The following is a 19,102-nucleotide window of genomic DNA, read 5'->3' as shown; positions in this document are numbered from 1 at the left end:
GAACTCGCTGCTGTGGCTGTTTGAACTCCCCACTCCTGCCGTGGGATCAGCCTCCAGTGGTCACCAGGAACGCTGGGTGAGGTTGCAGGAAGCAACAAATAAATCCTTCCAAATCCTGGCTGAGGCAGAGAATGGAGCAACGTGGGACAGCAACACCGTGAAAAGGAGGGAAGGAATGAAACGGGCGTGGAAAGCATTTCCATTCATGGGGATGGAGACATGGCCACAAAACAAACATTTTAACAATTTCTGCTGTGTGTCTCCTTGGGGACGGAATGGATTTCCCCCGTGGAAGGGCATGGCTACTCTCAACTCCCAAAAATAATGGTTTACAAGAAAGACCAAACTCTGCTTTTGCAAAGCTGCAAACGTGCAATGTGTGGTGTTTCTATTTCATTATCTCCTTGGACAGTTAAATAGTTCCAGTTCTCCTCAGTCCTTTTACAGTGAGTTCATTCACTTTCAGCCACAATGAAAGAATCCAGCAGATCCACAGACACTGTTGTGAGAACTCCAGAAAGGATCAATGCTATGGAAAGTTTGCTCAGCTAAAGAAAAAACCAGCACCAATTACAGCAGAGAACAGCAGTCAGAAGAGAGCAGAATCTGTGTTAAATGTTTCCTATGCCTGCTTTGCCCTTGCTTTCAGAGAGGAAATGAGAATATTATAAGCTCCAGGACATTGATTTTCCTCTTAGGAAGTTGAAGAACAAAGTGTTTTTTTTCAAGAACCTTTTTTGCCATGTGAAATAATTCCAAATAAATTTTAAATTAAAAATACTTGAAGTTTTTCAACTCAGAAATGCTGATTTTTCTTTTTGTAAAAAGCCATGTTACTGTAAAGTTGAGATTCAAGAAAAATTACCAGACACCAAACTTCCCTGAAAGTAAAAACATCAGTGATTGAGGTAAAAGCACCATGAGTAGTTCAGTGAATGGCATTCATTACCTGTTCTGCATCCAATCTTCAAGCTGCAAGTTCAGCAAACACGTGGCTTTCACCTTGATTGGTGTCTCTTCAACCATACTAATACAGACAATGAGGATGATTTTTTACTTCCATCCTAAAAGATCTGGTTCTATGAAACTTGGGTTTATCCAAGCTACCTGCAAAGGATGCTTATTTTTGTACACAAATTACTGTCAACCTCTATATACCAGCAAGAAAAACTAAACCCAAAGAATGAAAATGAAGCATTCCATGAGGATGTCACTAGTGTTTATATAAAAACATTTACTTTGAACAATTATTAAGAGGTTAACTCATTTCAAAATGACAGTTTGGAAATAGCTATGTTGAAATGTGAACAAGCACATAAAAAAACCTTCATTCTCCCTGGATTAGTCAGGGGAAACTGATCTCCTGTAAAATAAATTACCTTTTCCAGAGCACACCATCTAACAGCAATGCAGGAGAGTATAAAGAGCACTCTGAACAACACCAATATTCCAGGGCATGTTTACTACATGTCCTGCCTGTGAAACAGACTGACATTTCCAATTCCAAACTGCCAGTTTCTAATAAAGTACCACACGTCAGGAGAACCTGTTCATTTCTTTGCAGAGGAAAGTGCTGCTGCAGTCACAGAGAAATAGGAACATTTATTGAACAGCTAAGGCCACAGGAGGGACAGTTTGTTCAGCTGCCGTCTGAAGACTCTACCACACACACCGCAACACTCCGTGCTTCAGCTTGGGAAGGGGCGTGCAGAGCTTCATCTGGGACCCCATTTGATGTCTTTGACCCCGTGGAATTGCCTTTTCAGAGCGTGGCTGTCTGCCCACTCAGCGCTGAGGAAGGAGTCGTCGTCCTCCTCGTCCAGTTTCTGCGGCACAGAGGGGAGGGCGGCGGTGAGGCCCGCGGCCTGAGCTCGGCTGGAGCGGCCCCGCTCGCACGGGCGCCACGGGCACACCCACCTTCAGCTCCTCCTGCTTCCTGTGGTAGTACAGCATCATCTCCTTCTGCTCCTCGTGGCTCAGCACAGGCTCCCGCCCCGGGGCTCCCTGCCCTTTCTGCAAGGCAAGTTGGAAATGCTGCCGGTGACATCGGCGTGCAAAGGAGAAGCTGCTACACACAGACGGCAAAAACCCTTCAGACAACTGGACTTCATGAGCTCCCTCAGCACAGGAAAATAAATGCTGAGGAACTGTGGCTGCATTCACAGAATCACACAATGGTTTGGGTTGGAAGGAACCTTGAAGATCATTTCATTCCCACCCCCTGCCATGGGCAGGGACACTTTCCACTAGCCCAGGATGCTCCAAGCCCCATCCAGCCTGGCCTGGAACTCTTCCAGGGATCCAGGGGCAGCCACAGCTGCTCTGGGCAATCTGTGCCAGGGTCTCAGCACCCTCACTTTCCTTATTTTTTCATCTCTGTAGCTGAATCATGCTGCCAATTCTGTGGACATCAATGGAAGATGCAAACAGGATTAAGTCTATTTTACATAAATTTCCACTTTAAAAGATAAAATAAATCTGCTTTAAGGTCGCTCTACATATCTCTTTAGCTCCCCTACTAATACAGACACAGGATGGCACAGGATTCAGTAAAGGAGAGAAGTAAGGGAGTTACAAACCACTACAAATAAAAGGAAATCTCTTATCCAGGCCACTGTGTCCCTGGAAGAAACGATGGACAAAGCAGAAAACTCGTGCTGTCAGCACAGCATCTTCCTGTGCGTGGAGATGTGGATGCCCTGGAGAACAAACAGCTCTGAGGGGGTTTGGGCACAGAGGAGCCCCTGCACTGCCCTTGCTCTGTCAGCAAGCCCTCCAACTAATTAAACAGAGCACTCCCAGGAGCTACCCTGCAGTGGCCATTGGGATGCCACACCATGCATTTCCCAATGACCCTGCGAGGGAAGAAAATCCAAATCTGGCCTTCTGAACAAATCCCCTGACTCACCTCTCAGGGATGCACTGCAGAACCCACTGCAGGTGGCAAGACTTGCCACAAAACTTGCCAGGTTGTATTCCCTCCATTCTTTAAATGCCTCCTTGTTGTACTCCACAAAAACACCATGGAGCAAGAAATAGTGACTACAGTATGTAAGTGACAGGCTAAAGAGTTACTGGAGAAAAACTCAGAGTACAATCCATTCAAACCTTAAAACGGATGCACAGTTTGAGGATGCTCAAGCTGGAACTGATCTAATCCATTTTATACTGCTATGGATAGTTCTCTTCCACAGAGAACAGATACCAAGGGTGAGGAACTTGTAGAGCAATCTCCCAGCAGTACTCACCTTCTGGATCTTCACAATGATGGTTGTTTTCTCATTTTTGCCCACATAGTCAGACAGCAACTTTGTTTCTTCTAACTGCTTTCCTGCCCACCACAACTGTGCTTCGGATTCTTTTATAAGTTCAGTTCCAGCCTGTGACAAAATAAACAAGGTGAAGAGTTGGAGGATATTGTTTCTTGCTTTTTTTCCAAAACCATTTTTTTTTTCATGGGAGAAAAAAATAATCTTTCTGGAATTCCTAACATGAAGTGTAATTTTACACTCTACTTCTACGTGTTTCTCCTCATATTCATCTGTGGCATTTTTCCTTATATTCCATTCAATCTCGGGACACTTTGGGACACAAATTCTCCATACTGGGGGTGAAAACAACTTTCAGTGCTAAGATGAAGAACAGCACAGGCCATGTTTAACCCAGGACTACCCACAAGGGGAATACATTACTGCGTACGTGAGTTCCTGACAAGTCTTCTTTATCCTCCAACTCCATCCTGATGGGATCGTGTGGGGGCAATCCCATGGGATACACGATCGTGACCGCCCCTCGGAGCTGCTCCAGGGCGTCTGTCACCGTCTCCATGCCAACGCACACACTGGCCTGAACTTGTTTCTGAAACACACACAGGGATCAGGGCCAAGGCAAGCAAACCTGCAGGAAGAGTGGCCAGTCCAGAGCTGAAGGGATGGGACACCTGAGCAGAGCCAACAGGCTGCATCAGGATTTTAGGAGTGCCAGTCTCCTCACTGGAATACCGACTCGGGAGAGCATCTCTCACCTCTGGCCCCTCTGTTTAGCCTGTCTACCTTGGGTGAGGGAGAACACGGGAAAGGGAGATCTTCACCAAACTGTGAGGAGACAGCTGCCCCTGGAACACAGGACTCAAACCAGGACACATTTGTGTGACCACAAACAGCAGATGGGGTGCTGTGGCTCCAAGCACTTGTGACTGCTGAACGTGATTCAAGCCAGCAAAATTCAAGTGAGGGATGGAGAAGGGGCTTAAAACTTGAGAAAAAAATAGAGCACATGTGAGCAGCAGTGTAAAGCTTGGCAAACTGCACAGCTCACGCAGAGAGCTGCAAGAACAAGTACTTGAGATCATTCCAACCCCAGTGCAAGGACAAAGGAGAAACATGACGCATCTGGAAGAACAGAAATAAGAACAGTTTGTTGAGCACTCAGGTAAGGGAATGTTGCCTCCTTGTGGACGTTCCTGATCTGGCTAACTGGCCAGTACAACCCCAAACACACAGGCATGTTTCTTCCATTTTGTCATCATCAAGTGGCAAACCAAACAAGCCACTTTCCAAGCCACCCTTAACTCCATTCATAAATGTTACTACCTTGGTGTTTCAAAGCCATACGGAAGCTGAAACACCACACAGGGCACTCCAGGTTTGGCCATGTCAATCTGAATGCCTGAGAGCACCGTCCCATCATCAGGGCAAACCCTGTGCTCAGCAGGACTGAGCTGAGGGCACGTGCAAGTCACACCAAGGCCTACGCCCTGCTCCTGGACCCCTGCAAGTGTTCAGGCTGCACTGAGCTCTGAGCAGCCTGCTCCACTGGAAGGTGTCCCTGCCCATGGCTCTGGGTGAGCTTCAAGGTCCCTTCCAAGCCAAACCATCCCTGATTCTGTGATAACCTAAGAGATTAGAACACATTTTTCAATTAATTACACATAAAAGTCAAAAGACTTCATTAACTCCAAGAACAGCACAGAATACAGTTAATTTTTCACCAGAAAGCACAACAAGCATTCCCCCAAAGGACACAGCAGTAGCAAATTGCAAGGATAAAACTGAATGTGATTTAATGGCTCCACATGGGCTCAGCTGCCAGCGTTCCCTTGGAGTTTGGATCCAATTCCTTGACCTGTTGAACCACTTGCCAAAAGCCTTAAAGAAAACTATTAACCAAAATGTCAGGTTTTATTAGACCATTCACATCACTTCATGGCATTTCTCAACAACTGTCAGCCCTTGCACCGAAAAAAGCCTGATTTTATTTCAGATGCCCAACTCCACAGCACTTATTAGGAAAGCCCCACACATCACTTGAGGAAACTCACCTTAGAGATTAATGCCTTGGCTTCTTCTATTGTCTTCTTTATAACTTGCTGCATTTTTTCATTTGGAGCTACAAGTAAGAGAGACATCCCACAGTCTATGCTTACTGTAAAGAAACCAAGCACACATGCTGTGCAGACTCCACTGTGAGCAAATGAAACAGTATTGTACCATAAAGCAGGAGTTACGTGGTTCATTCCTGTATTTCCTACTAACTTAAGAAATAAGCAGTATTTCTCATGGGACAGCAATATGGCTTCTCCCAAAGACATGTGACTGGTATTTGCCCCATCCCTGGAAGTGTTCCAGGCCAGGCTGGACAGGGCTTGGAGCAATGTGGTCTAGTGGAAGGTGTCCTGGCCCATGGCAGGTGAGTGCAAGTGGATGAGCTTTAAGGTCCTTTCCAACCCAAACTATTCTGTGATTCCATGATTCCATGATCTGGAATTTCATTTGGGACAAAGGTCCTCAGTAGAAAGCAACAACCATAATCCCATACCCTCCAGAACAATCCAAAGCTCCTTCCCTGCTGGACTACTGTGGGCTGCACTGGCAGACATGCCTTAGCTAGGCAAAAGAGCTCGCAGCTTTCTTTTCTAATTAAAATCTCAATTTAACAATGAAGACAGTTTCACAAATACACTGTACATGTCACATCACAGTTATCTATTTCAATTGCTACAAAAAGCCTGTCCTCAAAAACAAAAATCCAGCTGAAGCATGCTCATTCCCAGCTTATGTCCTGCTTGGGTGCATCGTCTGATGGCACCTGGTTTGGCTTGCATACGCACCCCGTTCGATTTTCTAACTTGGTCAATATCACAAGGCTCAACTCCCGCTTACAAAAACATGCTCAGGGAACCTGAATCCCAGTCAGTGAGACAAAAGGAAAAATATTAGAAAAACAACCCTTAATGTATCTTGGAGTCCCTGGGGAAACCCAGTTCTCAAGTGTACATTTACAAATGGGGAGGGTAAACAGAACTGGAGCAGTCAAACTTGCTCCTGGTGATTGTTTATGTGCTGAAGAGAGACACTGCTCTTCAGGCTTGTTCATCAGCATTACCCCAGATTCTGACCCAAGACAGAATTCCTGTGTGTGGAACTTAGAGTTTGGCTACCCCATTCCAGAACCAGGGATTTGTTGCTCCCTGTTATATTATGGATTGTCTGTGTCTGAAGGGAAAGAAACAAGCACTGACATTTGACTCACCAAATCCATTTCTTCGCCCCATCTCATCCTTCCTGAAGACGCTCCCACCGCTTGGGACACACTTCTCTGCCCACTCATCCTTTAACTTCAGCTCTTCTATCTGCTCCTCTGTCAGTCCTTGCATGTTGTAAGGCAAGGAAATGCCATGCTCTGCCAGCTCCTCCATCTCTTTAGAGTGTTTAGAGAACAAGATTAAAAGTCTGTTACTATAGTCCATTTACAAAAGCCTTTCATGCGATGCCTGTGCAGGCAAAACTTGCCCCGAGCTTTTAGTTTCTAAACAGATAAATAGAGGGAATAAAGAATAAGGGATATAAACAAACATATACAGATAATGTAATAATGTTGAAATTTATAAATTTAACATAACCATAAAACAATGTAACAAATGACATGTGCAGGGATACAAACCCTCATGGTACTTCGTGGCCATAAACCTTTTATTTTTGGTATTTCCCTGGTCAGGTTTTTTTAGATTTCAGAGCAGTGTCAGTACGGCCTCAGACACGCCACAAACACCGTGGCTGTTGCACAGCAGCCGTGGGTGGGCTGCACCCCCAGGTCAGGCTTACCTGACAGCAAGCGCTGCTCTCACAGCCCCACGGTGGGGCAGGAAATGTTTTGTAAAGCTGCCTCGGAAGCTGCTGGTCAGGAGGGAGCACTTCACAGTGCCCTGAAGGACGACTTTGGACAGAGTAACGGGACACGGGGGAATGGCTTCAAAACGCCACAGGGCAGAGTTAGATGGGATACTGAGGAGGAATGCTTCCCTGCGAGGGTGCTGAGGCCCTGGCACAGGTGCCCAGAGCAGCTGTGGCTGCCCCAGAACCCTGGCAGTGCCCCAGGCCAGGCCGGACGGGGCTTGGAGCACCTGGGACAGCGGAAGGCGTCCCCGCCATGGCAGGGGTGGCACTGCGAGAGCTTTGAGGTCCAAACCAAACCATTCCGCGATTCCCTGATTTAAGCAGCTGCTACCGGCACACCCAGCGGGAGAGGTTTCAAGGCTTCGCAGTGCCTTCACTGAACACCGAAGGCGGGAATTCGCACCGACCCCGTCAGGAGCGCAGGCGAGGTGTTCCCGCTGCCCGGGCGGCTGCCGGAGCTGCTCCCGCCCGCCGCGGCCCCGCGGTACCTGAGCACAGGCGCTGCACCTTCAGCCGCCCGTTGTGGATGCGGGCGACCAGCGGCGCCAGCTCGGCCAGGCGGGCGCTGCCCGGCGCCTCCAGCAGGAACTCGCTCTCGCCGCCGCGCTTGACGTGCAGCCGCACCATGGCCGGCCCGGGCGGCCCCTCAGCAACGGAGCCGAGACCCCGGATACCGGCGGCAGGGAGGCAGCGCGGGGAGCGGCCGCGCCCGCCGCTCCGGGAGGCCCTGAGGGCGCAGGGGGACCGCTGCCGCCCCCTCCGGTAGCACCGGGATCCTTCGGGATCCTTCGGGAGACTCCGGTCTCGCAGCAACGGCGGCGCCGCCACCGATCCCGCCGCCGCTTCCCCTTCCGGCCTCCCCGTGAGGGCACGGGAGCCTTAAAGAGCCCGCGCGCCTTGCCCCGTGAGGGGAACGACCGAACGTCTCACCAACTGCAGGTAAGGAGTCTAATCACCTCTTAAATTAATTGTTCTAATTAATCATCAGCTATATTTATATCAATTATAAGTAGCAGCTATATTTATATAAATTATAAGTAGCAGCCATTTTTTTATATCAATAATAAGCAGTGGTACTTCCGACCACCCCGTGAGGGCACGGGAGCCCTTAAAGGGCCCGCGCGCCCTGCCTCGTGTGGGGAGCGACAAAACGTCTTACTAATTGCATGTAAGGAGTTTAATTACCTCTTAAACTAATTGTTCTAATTAATCATCAGCTATATTTATATCAATTATAAGTAGCAGCTATATTTATATAAATTATCAGTAGTGGTACTTCCGACCACCCCGTGAGGGCACGGGAGCCCTTAAAGGGCCCGCGCACCCTGCCCATGAGGGGAACAGCAGAACGTCTTACAAATTGCATGTAAGGAGTTTAATTACCTCTTAAATTAATTGTTCTAATTAATCATCACCTCTATGTACATCAATTATAAGTAGTGGACTATTCTTAAATTACTCTCGGGCGCTATTTAGCAAAGTTGTTACAAGCTACTTCTGTGGGGACAGCTTGGGAAAAGGCCTGAAACATTCAATTTTGATAAACTAACTCTGATATTTCCAATGAACAAAGCCCGGGAGAGAAAGGGGGACTGGGGATGCTGGACATCTAGAATGCAGAATTTATGGATCAGAAGGACACTATGGCAAAAATACCAGATAAAAACTCGCTATATACACTGGAAATTCCCTACTAAAGGGAAATATAAAAAAAGACTAAAAATATGCTCTAATTAGCATAAGAAGTGATAAATCAATCACCAATAAATGACAGAATATAATTAAAGATAATGATGTGATTTAGAACCCATGAACATTAATGTCTTTGTTTACTAAAAATGTTTAAGTAAGTGAATAAGTTCCGTATCAGTGTCCATGTGGAGGCCAGAATTCTGTCAGCCACACAGCCCCTGGCCAAGGATAAAGGAATGCCCAACCTGCTGACACTAAAATGACAGTCTGTAGAGGGTTTTATTCATCCTGATGATTCAGGAGGATTTGGCAGCACAGGGGCACAGAGGGAGAACGACCACCCAGACCATAAGGATGGGAGTATTTCAGGCATACCTGGGTGTCCTGGGGGATACAGCCATGGAAACAGAGTCCAGGAACACGTGGGAAGTGGGTCTCACCTCCATCCTCCGTGTTTGCAGAGCGTCTGCTGCTGCTCAGTACTCCCATACTCCCATCAGTACATGGCAGGGCCTCACTGCAGCTCACACATATATACACACACACACACACACACAGACATATATACACACAGACCCTGAAATCTGGGAGCATTCCCCGTGGTGCCCACAGTCCCGTGAGGCGCAGAGGAGCCGCACGCCCGGTACAGTTCAGACAGATAGTTTTTAATCACTGCAATTAAATATTCGACAACATATTTTATCACCACGTGACTCCCACTAGCAAAAGTTCCCCCCTGAATTTGGTTTGCTAATGTAAGGATATCCCAAAACACCAACCACACGGATGTGTGCAGCAACAGCGTGAAACAAGGGAACTCACACACCGAAGCACAAGTAGTACCACTGCTGTTCCGAGTGTACACCTGGAATGACCTGAACAGAAAAAAGCGCAATAGGAAACTCACTACCACTCCTCTAGGCGGCTGCAGCTCGTGCCTAACCAGGGCTGTCTGAAGGGATAGTGGATTATTTCATGGATTATTTTTCATGGATCATGTTGTGAGAGCGTTTGAGGATTTCCGAAGCGCGCTGCCCTGGGATATTGCACTACTCTAAATACAATCTAAGTGTGTTGTCTCACCCCCTGGCTGGGAGACTACATGGCCTGCACCTGGCAAATACTGCTTGGTATCTCAAAAGCCAAGGGGGCTTTTTTCCAGAGGTTGAGGAAAAGCCTGCTGTATCAGCTGTTTCCAGTTTGTGGGAAAAAAAAAAAAGTATAGTTAAAATAGTAATGAATAAATGGATGATATGGAACAGTTATTCTGAATTAGTGCTAGTGAGTGTATGTCACAATAGGATCTAACAACTGAAATGTACTGACACAGGAGATTAATTGAATATATTAATATGCAAAGTTTTGTTTCTATTTTGAAAGTAAACTATTTTTGTTGTGCCTCAAATTCAAATATAAGCCTTACAAATACCCATAGCCTCTGTTATAAATTAAACAGCTTCTAAACAATACTTGTCAACATTCAAATCTCCATAAACTTTGGCAGCTCTTTGGTAAATACTTATAAATATCAACTAACAAAACAGTCAAAAGGGAGGGGGGGAGGCTGCCAGCAGGGAGCCTCTTCTTGTGAAATTCCACAAAGGAGAACAGAAATGAAAGAGCTCCCTAAGCAAAATCTGTGTCCAGGATTGACAGGTTTTAGTGAGACAGTAGCTCACCCTTCTCTCTTTGTCTATTCAAATACTATTACACCGAGGTCTTCATAAACTCCTGGCCATTTGTTGTGCTCTACCATATATACACATTCAGAATTTATACACGAGCTGAAGTGGCTGTTTACGAGCAGAGTTAACTTTCAGTGCATTTAACCATTAATTATTGCACACAGAATAATCTCAAATGCCCAATTATTCTACTGGATAACACGTAGGAACGAACACGCCCTTCTGCACCTCCGCCCAGCTATCTCTCTGTGAAGCCACGGCTTGGTGGCCCCTTGGGTGCCAGGGAGGGACCGGCAGGGCCCCTGCTGCTGGCTGCTGCGGGTGGCACCGGGGGGGCAGGCGGCTCCCGGGCTGGCAGCGAGCAGAGGCAAGCAGCAGCAGCACTGGGGCCGCAGTCACCAGCCAGGGCACAGTCTGAGGCCAGCAGGGCCGTGCGCTCGGCCCCCAGCAGGGCCGGGCACCCAGCCGGTGTCCCGGAGCCCAGCTGTGTAAAATCTGCAACGCTGGCGGATGGCTTCAGCTTGGTGGGGACGTTCTCGTCCTCGTCAAACGTCACCCAGCCCCTGGGCTGCACCTTCTCCACCTTGAGAGAGCCGCCGCGCCGGCAGAAGGCGTTTGCAGCTGCACCCACAGGAAACAGGGGCTTGCCTGGGCCACAGCTGGGCGGGGGCAGAACAGGGAACGGGTGGGAAGCAGCAGCTCCTGCCAGTACCTGTGAGGGGATCCTGGACTCCCCTGTCTCCATCCTAAATGGGTTCCCAGCATTGGGAGTTCTTTCAGTGAATGGGTTTGAGCAGTTCAGCCCAGTAATAAATGGGTTTGGAGAGCTGTGCTGATGTTCCTGGGATGAGTGAAAGGCTGGAATAGGAGGCGTTGCTGACATGCAATTTACAGGACTCAAATTCTCCGCATTTCTTTGCCTTGCTGAAGGCAGCTCTATCAACTCCTTGTGGTTTGAGGTTGGAGCGGGTGATGTTCGGACAGATGTCTGCATCTTGGACACGAGCAGCTGGAATGACAGGTCTTCAAAAGGGTCACTGCTGAGCTGGGGTTCAGGGTTAGTGCCGTGTGTCCCGCTGGGATTCTGCTGCAAAGGAAGCACACGCTCAGGAATCATGCAGCTGCTTCCAGGTTATTCCTACTGCCCCCTTCTCACCCCTCAGCTCCAGCTTCAGCCCCGTTCTGTTTTAACTACAACGGTACCAACAGCCTGAACCCCCTCTGTCCAAAGAAAAGCCTCTAAGCTGTCAAACGCCACTCCCTCCTGCTCGGTGCTGAATGCAGCTGGAGCCTACTTCCTGCAGGTCCCAGGCCCAGCAACAAACACTGAGGGACCTCGGCATGGCAAAACGTTCGGGAAATGCACTCCAAGCGAGGGACAGCCCGGCACAACTATGGAATGAAAAGCTCCAGGTTACGCTGTGTGGGAGCTGACCACACTGATGTTACAGCAGCGTTAAAGCACCGCAATGAGAGGAAACATCCGTGTTATTAGTAAATGCAGTCAGACTTTGCTATGTAGCCAGGCACCCATAAGCATCTCTTCTTGGCATGGAAAGAAAGGGACAATCGCTAATTAAAACAACAAGTTACCCTTGGAGAAGACAGTTTTCTCCACAGAATTCCTCAGCTTTGAAAATCAAAATATCCCTGGTTTTACACACTGCTTCAAACAACAATGCAAGGTATTTTCTACCTTGTACAAGCTGTCCAAAAAGGTGGAGTATCTGCTTTGTTCAGTATGCACACTGACAGAACAGAGCTTGGAGCTTCCCCTTACCAAATGAGTTAAGCTTAAGTAAAAACGGCTTCTAAGAGTTCAAATGTCACAAAAAGATTTTACGATAAATTTAATACACCAAAACAACTGAATGGACTGTCTACAGTTGAAGGTTTTTTGCAGAATAATATTAAAACAAAGACATGGATAACTTAGGGAAAAATGTGAAAAACTCAACTGTAGAAGGAATAGAACTCAAATGCAGCCTGGCACCAGCTGGTTAAGTCCTGTGGCCAGTTGAAAGTACAAGATCCCAAAGAAACTATGAATCCAATTTGCTCCTCATTCCAAGTACAAACTTGCTTTGAGTAATTCTGGAAGCAAGTGTTTTTAAAATTGTAACAGTTTGTTTTACTTTGGGCCACAGCAAGGCCTCTGTTCCTTGAGAAATGTGATCTATGGGGTTTGTTCTGAAGTAGAATTTGGCAGTGCAGTAGCATCAGGATTTATTTGCATTACAGAGAGCATTTATTGCCAACACTGATCTGTTTTTCCCTGAGCAGACCAAGATCAGCAGTGCCTGAGCAATGTAGGTGAGGGTCCAATTGTTTCATAAAAAGACGATGACACAAAATAGTGCCTGGCCCCAGTAAAAGCAGTCTCATTTTGAAATGCACCATGAAAGGAACAAGCACACCATGGTATGACAGGCAACCCATGAATGCAGACAGGTGTGTTTGAGGGGATGGGACTGCAGATGTATGAGAGCACCACCCATACATCTCTGCTGCTCGAATGGAGGGAGCCACGTACGAGACTGGGAAAGAGTCAGATACCTGTTACCCTGACGGTTGCTCCTGCTTGTGAAAGAGAAACACAGATCAGAGGAGGAAAATCAGCAAGAAAATCCAAGTAACAAAGCAACCTCATGTTAAAAATAATCTTTTCAGAAGTTTTCACAAAGCTGGTTTTTTGAGCTGTGAATACAAACCACAAGTATTTACCACACCCTACACTAAATTTTCCATTTCTTTTGTCTTCTACTGTAAGCTCAACCATTGGGAGTCAAAAAACCAACTCAGGTCCATTCTAATGGTATTTCCATGGACACCCATTGTGCAGCTGATTGTGCTCCTTTTTGGAGCCAAGTTACAGGAATGTGAGCACGGGTGGTCTATTTCTAGTCACCTGTTAGCATGAAAAGCCCCACAGCTCTCATTCTGGGAGCTGTGTCAGTATCGTCCCTCATCCACAGGAACAGCTTTGCAAGCTGACAAAACCATAATGCCTCTCCTTCTGTGGAAATGTAGCATCTCCCTCCTTTGCAAGGAAGAAGATCTATTTACAGTAACTATTTCTCTTTTTCAGTGTGGGGATTGTATAGAGTCCTGAATTGTCACACTGTAGCAGTGATTGTTTTTATAAGAACAGATTTCGTTTCTCCAATATCATAATCCAGATTTGCATAGAAGGATGGCTTGGAATTCACTACCTCTCAAAAGACCTTGCACTCCTTTAAAGGCCTTTCCTCAGAAAACTGCACTTTTTGGTCTAAGTTTCCAAAGTGAAAGGCAGTTCACAGGTAAAGAAAGAGGTTCAGGAGAAAGAAAGGAAAAGCATTTAAAGATTTTTTCAGTTTGGATTCAAAAATCAGCTCACTGAGGACTGAATTTGGCTCCTTCACTGTGGTACAAAATAGGCATTAACTATTGTAGCAAAAAAAGGGCTTCAGATACAGGCATAAGAAAAAATCTGAGCAGCACTGAAAACCTGCTTCTGCATTTTTAAGCAGCAGTAAGAAACTATGGCTTTTCCTAGAAAAAATGATTTTTTTTAATCATAACAGCCTAAATGATCCCTGAGAACAGAATGTTAATGTTACTGCATGAAATTCCTACATCATGTGGATAGGTCTCTGTATTTTCAGTGACACTGGGAAATGGGGAGAATTCTATTTCTCTCAAGTATTTATTAATACATTGATTAGGTTTATGAGCTTACCAATGTCATCTCCCTTCACTGAATGATCACCAACACCAAGCACCGCCTACTCCAAACCCTGCTGCCTTACTGTACAGCTTGTCACGCACGTATCATCATCAAATCAGACTGCCTAGACTGAGTGCTTTGCCAGACAAAGCTGCCAAATGACAACATCATTTTAACACTGAGCTGTCCATAAACCGTAAAGCCATCGTCAGAAATCCTAAATTCCATGTTTAGCATTTAAGATGTTAGTTACTCAGGGACAGCACACAAGCAAGTGTTACTCTCCTTGAGCCCCAGGGCCACTGAATCCGGCCTCTGGGCCCTCGTTTTTGTTTCTGTGCTCGCTGTAAGGGTTCCTCAGAGGCTGCAGCAGGCAGCGCGAGCCGCGTTCGTTCCCACAGGGAAAGGAGGCCCCTGCAGGGCTGTCCCACTCACCGGCTGCTGGCAGGGAGCCGGTTCCGAAGGCAGACTGTGAGAGGAGCGGCTGCGGGGCGGCGGCTGCGGCGGCTCCAGGCTCTGCGGGGCGCCCGCCTGAGAGGGATGGGGTGCCGCGGGGACCAGGGGCTCCTGCATCCTCAGCACAGCAGGGCCAGCAGCCTGAGGCTTCAGGGGCTCAGGAAGCAGGGGCGAGCCTGGAAGGACACGTGCAGTGATTTGCATGGTCAGGAATTGCAATGAATACTGGGGATTCGTTACAACTGTAAGGGAAAGCACCACAGAGAACTGCAGAGAAGGGGCTGTGAGAACAGCAGGTGTTCATGGCAACGGGACTGGAAACCACCAGAAACTCAGCACATCTCCAGTAAAATTGCTACTCCAGTGTAAGCTGACAGAGGCAGGGTTAGAGGGGGTATCAGGAAGGAATTCTTTCCTGTGAGGGCGGGCAGGCCCTGGCACGGGGTGCCCAGGCTGCCCCTGGATCCCCGGGAATGCCCAAGGCCAGGCTGGATGGGGCTTGGTGGAAGGTGGAATTAATCTCCGAGGTCCCTTCCAACACAAACCATGCTGTGGTTTTACACAAAACACAAACCATGTCACTCCAAAATGTCCTTCAGTTATACTGAACAGTATTTTGGAGGCCACTGTTATAAAACGCGTATTTTTCTAAGTACAGAGATAAAGGGGTTTTTTAAACTGTAAGTCTAGGAAGTTGCTTGGAGAGCCAGACATAAATGCTGTTCCACATCTCATGATTACAAAACTACCAACTCATAGAGCATCTGGTGATCAACAGCTAGAATGGCACACACCAGCCTGCTCAGAGCAAGCCCTGCAATCTTTGCACAGTTTCTCTGATACCACAAAATCTGTGGGTCAGGATCTCACACAACCTTGACAATAGCATCCAAAAGTGCACTACTTGAGGATGCCTAACACAAACTGCCAAATGCTACTGCATCCAAGAACCTTCATTCCTGGTGAGAAGCGGAGCCACCTGCTGAGAACAAAGCAGTCAAGGCACAGAGTGCAGTGCCCGGCTGACCAGTGACAGGATTCGCGTGTTCCCTGTCAGGGAAGGGAAACTCACCCCGTGGCGGTTCCGCTGCCTTGGGCTGAGCCTCGGGCGCCGCTCGTGCCGCCGGGGCACGGACATGGCTCTGCGGGGCACTGATAACTCCAGCTCGAGGAGGAACAGTCTGCCAGCAAAGGTGGGAAAAACAGAGTACTTCAGTTCTTCAGCTTTGGAGCTGCAGCCATCTACTGCTCAACGGCTCAGAATAATCAGCATTCTGCGAAAAACCTGTTCTTTGATAACAGCTGCTCAACTCATCTCGTGTGCACGTGCAGGAACAAAGAATAGATTTCCAAAACATGGTGATGGTTCCATTCAAAACAAAGGATCTTTACAATGCTTTTTAACTTTATAGAAATACTTACCTGTGCAACAATGCTAGAAACAGTTATTTTTTTGCTAATATTAATAAGGTAATTTACCTAAGTCCACAAATTGTAAGCAACAAAACCAACAAGAGCAACTAGTTTATTTAGAGGCGTGTTTCTCATCAAACAGTATTAATGAAACACATTCTGCATCACCTGAAGGCTGCAGTCTTCCTGAAGCTGATGGAATAGGAGTTAATATGCTGGAAATGTAAGCTTCCAAGTCTACATCAGTATTTGAAGAGACACAGGAAGCTATTCCAGGTTACAGCTGAAGCAGAGTAAATTACAAACAACACAGTGAGAGCTGAATAAAGGCCCTGGGATCAAAGGAAAAAGGACTGTGAGGCAGGAAGGACTGTGAGACAAGTTTGTAAGACTTGCTTCCTGTAAAATGTTGTGTACCAGAGGACACTCTAGAAATGGCTTTCAGAGCAAACTCCATTGCACAGCTGTACACAAAAATTAATTAGCAACCAGCAAATACTATAAAAAACAGTACAATTCTTGATCTTAGTTTTACTAGAAATGTCTCTGGCTTTGTGCACCACTTTGTGAGTCCTTATGCTTGGCTGGGTCCATTGACCAACGTTCTGAACTCTTTCAGCTACCTAATCTCATAAACTCCTGTCTGAATTTCTGCATCTCCAATCTGATCTGAGACTGCCAAGATGCATTTTGTTATTTCTTTGAATATTCTGACAGTAGGCAGGAGGATGGTTGGATCATACACCAAAATAAAAATATATCAAAAAGGAACAGAAAAGAAACCAAGTGTAAACCAGCTCTCAGGATGCCTCAGTGGGAAGCAGCACCCAAGGTAGCTACTGTCCCTGGTCCTGAAATCCTTGAGATGAAATCCAAAAATCACCTGGGACAAAGGCAAGCACACAGTGAAAAATGAATACATTCTTTCTTACATACACCAGTTTTTCTTTATCCAAATTTTATAAGAGGCCATTTTACATTGCCAGAAAAATAATTTTAAAAAAAGCCAAGATCATGAATTGTTCACTGAGAGAATCAATCTCTTTGAGAAAAATGAATCTGTAAAATTTACTGCAATGGAGACTTTTAACAGCAGTTTTCAGCAGTTCCAATAGTGGAATATGCTGCAAAGTCAAAGAATTATCAACAGACAATGCCATTACTCAGTAACTCTTGAAGAAGACCTGTGGCTATTCAAACACTTTTCTCTTCCCTCACATAAGGCTCCTGCTTGCTCCTGGTAAGAAAAAGCTAGGCAGATGGATTTCATCTCTTGATTTCCTGTGTGGGGTGAAGCATCTGCATGCCCATCAATCCCTTCATTCCCTCCTCCAGTGCAGTTCCACAAATAAGGCAGTGAAACACAGGACTAATATCTGCTGAAACAGTTGCATGTTTCATTTTCACATGAAGGCCCTTATGAAAATTAGTCTTTACAACAAGGTACATAATAAGATCTCAGTTGCACATGTAACCCATTAACGGCCTGTCAGCAATTAACTGCTGGCACAATTTACGTTCCAGTACAGAGGATAATGCATTTTACCACAGCAAATCAGTAAGGGCCTAGAATAACAAGAGTGACCTTGCAGTTATTTAAAGGAGATGTACAACGTGCATTTGGGAGCCCGTTGTGCGCTTGCAGAGTGCAGAACAGTCACGTCCCATCCAGTCCGAGCACACATGGGGTTCCCCCATCCCACAGTGCTTTTAGTCAACAGACAAACTGTGACCTGCCCAGTGACCTGTGTAGTTGCTCACACGTGTTGAGACTACCAGAAACAGACGTGACAAAGAGCAGACACTGAGCAGGACACGATCTCCAAGCAGCACCTACCGGTCTGGGGGTACCCGCCGAGGGAGGAGGCTGATGCCGAACTGCAACAGAGAGCACAGATTACTGACTCAGCACCCACTGCAAAACCAACCTCTGTCTCTACTGCAGTTAGTACAAAGCACGCGTCTATTACCTAAGTTCTCTTTTCTCTGTGTTCCAGGGCTTTTTTGTGCTTTGCAGCATGGAAAACAAACAGATTATCTGTGTTAGATAAGCCACAAATGGGTATTAGAGGGCAATGTTCCACCACTACTACTGGGAATGGAGGCAAGGAGAGAGCAGTGATTGTTCAGAAACCTATTACACATCCAGGAGCTGTCACTCACACACTCCCACCCCGTGGCACACAGGAAGTCATCTGACCCTTTTATTCCACATGATTTAACTCACATCCTATTTGTTGCAAGCTAAGGTCACCACTTGTACGGGTCCCCGTGTGCTCAGTCGTGTTGGATGGAAGTGTTTTGATTTCTGGTATATCCTGTAGGGGTGCTACCAGCAGGGGTTAGAACAGAGAGAGCTGACGTGACAGTGCCTGACCCCACTCTGTGTTCATGGGATAGATGTGTCAGAGCCCAGCTTCACCGTGGCCACGCTGATGGCAGCCCCCAGGTGCACCACTCTAACTGGGCAGGGCAAGAGGTGGAAAAAGCACCTCGGGTTCAGACAAGCCCACCATTTCTAACAGGCAGGGAGCTTTAGGATTCTGGCTGGAGTTTCTGCTGCTTGTTTCCCAGGAAGGCAAAGTCACCATGCAGTAAGTGGAACTCTGTGGTGCATCACACAGCTCATCAAATCAGCTTCCAGCTATCAGCCTGCCCTGGAGCCAGTCAGAAGGGGTTTCTGGGGCTGTTCTCAGTGCAGCAGCTCCCACCCTGAGCAACCTGGTGCCAGTTCACCCTCCTTGGAGCAGAAACTGGAGTGCATAGCCACCAAAGGCGCCTTCCCACCTCAAATATGCCACACGTAGAGTGGCTTTGCCAATCCAGCAAAATGAACCAGCAATGCAGCCAAAATTAACTGTACTACACAGGAGGAAACCCTGCCAGTGACTCTATCAGGACCTGCATTGCTATTTGCTGTGAAGGATGCTCCTGAGAGACAAGGAAGAAACCCAAGGCCATGACTCTGCTGG

At 47.0% G+C, this 19,102-nt stretch overlaps 2 protein-coding genes across 10 annotated transcripts in view; both read right to left on the bottom strand.

Annotated features, from left to right (window-relative positions):
- Positions 1-1,202: 1,202 nt before the first annotated feature.
- CFAP298 (cilia and flagella associated protein 298) lies at positions 1,203-7,997 on the bottom strand. Its single transcript, XM_066571807.1, has 7 exons — positions 7,664-7,997; positions 6,532-6,699; positions 5,321-5,388; positions 3,700-3,858; positions 3,249-3,380; positions 1,918-2,013; positions 1,203-1,826 (listed from the first exon to the last, which is right to left on the bottom strand). Exons 1-7 carry the CDS (start codon positions 7,800-7,802, stop codon positions 1,716-1,718), a joined length of 873 nt encoding a protein of 290 aa, XP_066427904.1. The 5' UTR covers positions 7,803-7,997; the 3' UTR covers positions 1,203-1,715.
- Positions 7,998-11,523: 3,526 nt separating this feature from the next.
- SYNJ1 (synaptojanin 1) overlaps positions 11,524-19,102 on the bottom strand; it is a 49,539-nt gene continuing 41,960 nt past the window's right edge. For 4 of the 9 annotated variants that reach the window (XM_066571825.1, XM_066571819.1, XM_066571826.1 and 1 more), the window contains 6 exons: positions 18,101-18,139; positions 17,968-18,008; positions 15,790-15,898; positions 14,697-14,893; positions 13,109-13,132; positions 11,527-11,639 (listed from right to left, as the gene is read on the bottom strand). In XM_066571825.1, the coding sequence (XP_066427922.1) occupies positions 13,112-13,132; positions 14,697-14,893; positions 15,790-15,898; positions 17,968-18,008; positions 18,101-18,139 (407 nt within the window). In that variant the 3' untranslated portion in view covers positions 11,527-11,639; positions 13,109-13,111. Of the gene's footprint in view, positions 11,640-13,108; positions 13,133-14,696; positions 14,894-15,789; positions 15,899-17,967; positions 18,009-18,100; positions 18,140-19,102 lie in introns of all 9 variants that reach the window. The other 5 variants (XM_066571827.1, XM_066571828.1, XM_066571820.1 and 2 more) reach the window with 4 other exon arrangements.

The sequence above is a fragment of the Molothrus aeneus genome, chromosome 2 (genome assembly GCF_037042795.1).
Source record: "Molothrus aeneus isolate 106 chromosome 2, BPBGC_Maene_1.0, whole genome shotgun sequence".
Taxonomy (NCBI): domain Eukaryota; kingdom Metazoa; phylum Chordata; class Aves; order Passeriformes; family Icteridae; genus Molothrus; species Molothrus aeneus.
Note: the sequence above shows the minus strand (reverse complement) of the source record. Positions and strands in the feature narration are given on the sequence as shown.